Consider the following 6122-nt stretch of genomic DNA (forward strand, 5'->3'; position numbering starts at 1 on the left):
AATAAAACCAGCCAGACATCTTCTGCAAAAGAACTGTAAGCCAGTTTTTATACACGCACATTTCTTTTCATTTTGAAGTCCAACATAAGTGAACTTATGCTACCTGGCGTACTTTGCTTATACCGGCTACTCTAACAGAAAGCTTCAACTTAAAAAATCCACAAGTCTCTGCTCCATCAAATATGCATTGGGCTCCATGAAATCTTCATGAAATCATGAAATCTTCATTTCCTTTCATTGGACTTCATCCCCGTGAAATCCCTTATGAAACCTGCGCAGGTTTCAAGGCCACAAAGAGGAAGAAAAATACTTCTTTCCTCGGCCTTTGTAGCTGAGAGAGAACAGTCATTTTTCACATTCCAGCAAGAGGTCACTTGTCAGTAGAAAAACACACACATACATAGGTCATTTTGAGTGTTTGACCAATGCTGGTGAGCACAGTTTCCGGATTTCGAGTCAGTGTTTTAAGACCACCATCCTCCGTCAGAGGGGCTGAGCATCGAAGGTGATGAATCTGACCATTACCGTCAGTCACGCTGCTCTCAGATGGACTGAGCTTCCCGCGGTAATGGCAGCGATGCTCAAGAGCACAACACATAAATCAACCGGCGGATTAATCTATACAGTGCACTCTGTTCAATGTCCAGTCTCTCTCTTTCTGTCTCTCTCGCTTGATTTCTTTTCTTCTTCTTCTTCCTCTTCTCTGTCTCAGCACTAATCTGTGTCGTCCTCTCCACAACATCGCCAGCAGACGCATTAATCACTGATCTGAGCAGCTGATATTGCCACCCACTTGCCAGGAAAAGGAGTGGGAGCGTCATCGCCCTCATCCTTGGCAGTGTTTATCTATGTTATTACCACCGCATCAACGATGAAGCCTTCCCTTTCTTTTCTCTCCTCCATAGAAATCTCCATACTCAGTGGAAGGAGATTGAGAATGGGGATGTTTGAGAGAAAACGGAAGCTCTCAAAAAAAAAAAACAGCCTCACTCTGCCTTTAACATCCTGTTTGAGGCACTTGAGATGGATGAGAGATATGTGTGATTGATTTTGCGTCCTGGAGCCTACTTTTTCCTCTGCGCTGACAATTATGAACAAATAAGCCGGTCAAAGCAGCAGTCATCTTGGCTTTTATTAGGCGGGTAATGATAAGATTGCACAGCACACTTGCTCAAACTTTGTTTTCCATTAGGCATAATGATGCACATTGTCTTTCAAGTGATTCTTTCAGTTCTTCTGCTTTAATCTGCAGAGAAAATGCCTTTCTTGTGCGTAAACTTCAACCGAAAAAGGTGCCGGATTTTTTATACGACGAGTCCTCTCATCTTTGTTTGACTGCTAAGAGAGCGCAATTAAGATTTGAGTCGAGAAATGTTGAATAGCTTTTTAATTAACTTGTCACGGGATTCAGTAGATCAGACCAATTTAATCTGTGCAGCCTCACACTGTTTCAATTACAGTGCAGTACATGAATTCACTGAGAGGAAAAATGGCCAGAAGGCATGGAAATGATGACATTGGCCTTTTCTTAATTTACATTGTCCACACTAATAAGTTTTGATTTACAAATTGACTGCTTGGGCACATTTCTGTTACGGTACCTCTGACAAGAAAATGATGACTAGTAAAAACAGTGTAATGTTGATTGGAGTCATCATTTTAATTTTTTTACCAATTCATTCATTGTTATTTTCACCATTTAATGCACAATGGAGTAAGGGACGCAAGACAGAAGCAAACAAAGGTGAAAACATTTCAAGAAAGAACATAAAAAGAAATTGCAATATAATAATAATTACAACAGTAAGTTAAGTTGTAGCCCTGCTTGTTCATACCTTATATGGTCAAAAGTATGCCCGCTCCTTTTAAAAGCAGCGCAGACGTTCAAACACATTGCGATCCGAGCGGGAGAAAGAGTTGCAGGGAGCAGAAAGGCTGTACATAATCACACCGGGGGACCAACAGTACAGCTGCAGTCTTGTCTTGGAGACTGCTTTACTCTGCTGAAGCTGTCGGAGGTGGAACGCCGTGCCCACAGCTAGCGCGTGATGGAAAGGAAGAGCCCTTTCAGCTCATTTCCCACGCCTGCTTTTTCCCATTAGGGGGTTTTGATATTCAAATCAGTGATTTTCTGAACTGAGACTTGCTTCCAACTGCCAAGCACACAATGAGATTGGGATACAGAGGAAGTATGCCCCCAAATGTAATCCGGCAAACATTTCCAGATTAGCATAAAGTTTACCACAATACACCCTCATCAAAGAAAAAGGCTTCTTTTTTTTTCTGAGAGGAAAGCCGGCGGTATGTACCGCGCATCCCTTCTCTTCAGCGAGCAGAGAGGATGAGAGGCATAAAGGGATCACAGTCAAGAAAGTGCTACAGACGGGAATCAAACTCGGGCCCACATGGGGGAATTATATGTATGTCTGAGAGTGGAGTTACCCTAAGGCTGCAGCGCACTTCTAATATTTATGTCACAAACTGATCAAAGATAACTTTCTCTCTCGACTGTCTCTGGCTGTCTCTTCCTTTTCAAACACCAATGAGTCTTTGAATACGTAACCTACACTCAATTGGCACTTTATGATAGCAAAAAAGTATTCTCCACAGGGACGTCAGGCCAGCCTGCCTCAATAACATGGACATCATTCTGCAAACACTTCCAGAACATCTTGAGATCTTGAGGGTAGACTGTGGGGTTGTTTGACAAGCAAGAGTTTGTGGAATACAACTCTCAACTTCGTTAACCCTTTAAACCCTAACCCCAAATCCTATTTATTGTTTGAGTTGTGTTTAGCGGTTGTACATGGGGATTACATATTATTGTAGCCCCGAATTTCATGTTTAATTTGAAATCTAACATGTTTTTTTGGGGATTTATACCATGTTTTTTTCTTGATTTGTACCTTGTGACCTGATCAGAATCAGAATCAGAAACTGTTTATTTGCCAGGAATGTTTACACAAACGAGGAATTTTTCTAGGCGAAAGGTGCATACATTTGACATGAGACGTTAGACGAGACAAACAACAACAACAGTGCAATGGGATATACTATAAGGGTCCCCATTTAGGAGACCCTTATAGTATATCCCATGCTCATGAATCCAAGAAAGATTGGAGGGGTGACCCAAGTAACTGGATTGAAAAGTGCTTTGGACATCAATGTAATAAGAAGTATTGTATTGTGCAGTGCCAAAGTATAGAATGCAATATAATGAATGAAATGATTGAAAGGCTGCTTTATGTAAATTCGATATCTGACCTCACCTCAACCATGCTCACTTGCATCCTCTGAGGCCGGTCTGCACACTTTATATCATACTGATTATGTTTTCTATTTTTTAATGAGCAAGCTGTGTGAACACCCAGGCAGGTGTCCCAGTCCTAATAAAGCAGCGACCTAATAAACCTGCTCATCCTATAAGCCCTGTGCAATAACCTCTCTCTCTCTCTCCTGTGGTGCAGGCCTCAGTCCTACTGGCTGACTCACTTGCAGTCCCTCCTGTATTGCTCTGAGAACAACCAGCTTGGTGCCTTCTCCGAGGAGCTCCACAGCTGCAGCTGCCGGTACGACCACAGCCCTTGTCACCTGCCGCCGCCCTGCTCCGTCGGGGAGGGCTCGGCCTGCGCGGCCTGTGCCCCGGAGAACCACACCCGCTGTGGGAGCTGCAACCCGGGCTTTGCCCTGACGCAGGGGGCCTGCAGGTCCATGGTGGCGGACTCTACGGAGAACTACTTGGGATTCGAGATGGACCTCCAGGATTTGGAGCTGGGCTACCTACTACAGAGAAGTGATCGCAGGCTCGAGGTATATTTCTCCTTTAGCCTTTTGCGTAATCTATGACCGAGAGCTGAGCTGTCTTTCATAGCAGTACCCTAGGGAGGATATTCTGACTCATGGGAGTCACGAATTATAAAGTCTGGCCCTTCTGGCTACTATGTAACGTCAATTTCCCCATGTTCTTTCTTGCATTTGTTGAAACAAGTTTTGGATGTTGTGTTCATCTGAGGGAACTTGCGGTACATTGATTATAATAAGCTAAACCAATTTGGATTTAGTAGTGATTGGATCTGTAGACAGTGATAAATGAGGAGGCAGCTAATGTCAATAGTGGAATTAGTTTTATTTGAATATTACACAGGCATTGCTGGGCAACACCTGGTCCAGCAGTGTTTCATACAATAAAAACAGATGTTACTTATCTTTACCTCAACATAATACTACTTTCTATCAATAAGAAAAATAGGTTTGCCGAAAGGGTCTTTCGTGACCTCGTGAAAGGCGGATCCTTAGTAGATGGAGTTTCTCTGAACAACGATCTGGAAGGCCACTGGATGTGGTGGAATGCTTTGAAAAAAACAACGAAGTTGGACTGTGTGTTGTATGTTTTCAAGTCAAAGTTGATAAAAATGTAGTGATGAAGAAGATGCAGAATAAAGAAGTAAACTAAAAACCATGTTGTTGCCTTTTAGGTTACCCCCCACCCATCCTCCATGCCTTACTCTTTTCCATTGAAGATAGGATTGAGAAGCAAGAGTTTGCTACATTTAAAAATCATCCAAACTAAAAACTCAACGTTGCCAAATCGTTTCCAATGAAAGTAGCTAGCAGCAGTAGTTACCCCCTACTACCAAAGTCGTCAACACTTACCCGTAGATATATACTGTACCTCATAACTCCAATGTGCCCGTTTCGATTTGAGGCCGGTCTCTTAGTAGCATGTTGAGTATTACTTAGCCAATTATTGTAACTCAAACAATTGATTTTGATCTTGCTTTTAGGTTAAACCAATTACTCTACTGCATGTTACTGTGTTCACGAGTGCGGCCCATCTATTCCGTCTTAATCTCTTTGTCCGATAGGTCCACGCAATCTTCATCAGCAATGACATGCGCCTCAACAGCTGGTTCGACCCCTCGTGGAGAAAGAGGATGCTGCTGACGCTGAAGAGCAACAAGTACAAGTCCAACATGGTCCACATGCTGCTGGGAGTATCCCTCCAGATCTGCCTTACCAAGAACAGCACCCTGGAGCCGGTCCTCACTCTCTACATCAACCCCTTTGGAGGGAGCCACTCGGAGAGCTGGCTTATCCCTGTGAATGAGAACACTTTTCCAGACTGGCAGGCCACCAAGCTGGACCTGCCCTTTGAGTGCTATAACTGGACTCTGACGCTGGGCAACAAGTGGAAAACCTTCTTTGAAACCATCCACATCTACCTTCGGAGCAGGATAAAGACTCAAGACGGAGTGAATGACAGCATATACTACGAGCCTGTAGAAGTAACGGATCCTGCTCGGAACCTGGGCTACATGAAGATCAACAGCATCCAGGTGTTCGGCTACAGCATGCACTTTGACCCAGAGGCGATTCGCGACTTGATTCTGCAGCTGGACTACCCGTACACCCAAGGGTCCCAGGACACTGCCATGCTTCAGCTCTTGGAAATACGAGACCGGGTGAACCGGCTGTCCCCTCCGGGGCAACAGAGGTTGGATCTGTTTGCTTGTCTCCTGCGACACCGTCTTAAACTTACTGCCAGCGAGGTGGTTCGCATTCACGCCTCCTTACAGGCCTTCAGCTCACGTCTGCCCAATTCGTTGGATTACGAGACCACCAAGTTGTGCAGTTAACAGTTTCTTTAAGGGAGATCTGGACTGTGCTGTACTGAACTCACATCAGAATGGTGCTCGTTGTGGTACAGATGCTTACAGTTGTGCTCTATGGATTACCAAATTGTATGGTAAAACTGGAGATAACCAGCTGTGGACAGCTGAAGAATGTACTCATCTGGCTGTTTTGGTTTCTGTTTTGTGGCAACTACCTTCAGCGCTAGATCATAAAGAATGAGGTGGACCAGCGAGAAAACGCACAACTGTTTCATAAACTATTCGACAAAGAATCCCACAGTACAAATTAAAATACATTAAAGTTGAACCATCCTGTTTCAATATGACTCTGCTCATTTATACTGTAAGTACCAATGCCAAATGAATGAACATTTTATGGTAAAAATGGTTAAGTATGTTTGTTTGTAACTTTTATATGTTCCTTTGCTTCAGTGACAGTGCACTTTCCATGAAGACCAGAATACAGTGGTGTCAGTCAAGATTTTGTAG

At 43.7% G+C, this 6122-nt stretch overlaps 1 protein-coding gene across 1 annotated transcript in view; it reads left to right on the top strand.

Moving 5' to 3' along the window:
- Positions 1-5636, top strand: part of brinp3a.2 (bone morphogenetic protein/retinoic acid inducible neural-specific 3a, tandem duplicate 2) — a gene marked incomplete at both ends in the record, with an annotated part of 30181 nt that extends 24545 nt beyond the window's left edge. The window contains 2 exons of the mRNA XM_079220581.1: positions 3468-3810; positions 4866-5636. Of these exons, the coding sequence (XP_079076707.1) occupies positions 3468-3810; positions 4866-5636 (1114 nt within the window). The remainder of the gene's footprint in view (positions 1-3467; positions 3811-4865) is intronic.
- Positions 5637-6122: the final 486 nt, after the last annotated feature.

The sequence above is a fragment of the Taurulus bubalis genome (genome assembly GCF_910589615.1).
Source record: "Taurulus bubalis genome assembly, chromosome: 7".
NCBI classification, from domain to species: Eukaryota; Metazoa; Chordata; class Actinopteri; order Perciformes; family Cottidae; genus Taurulus; species Taurulus bubalis.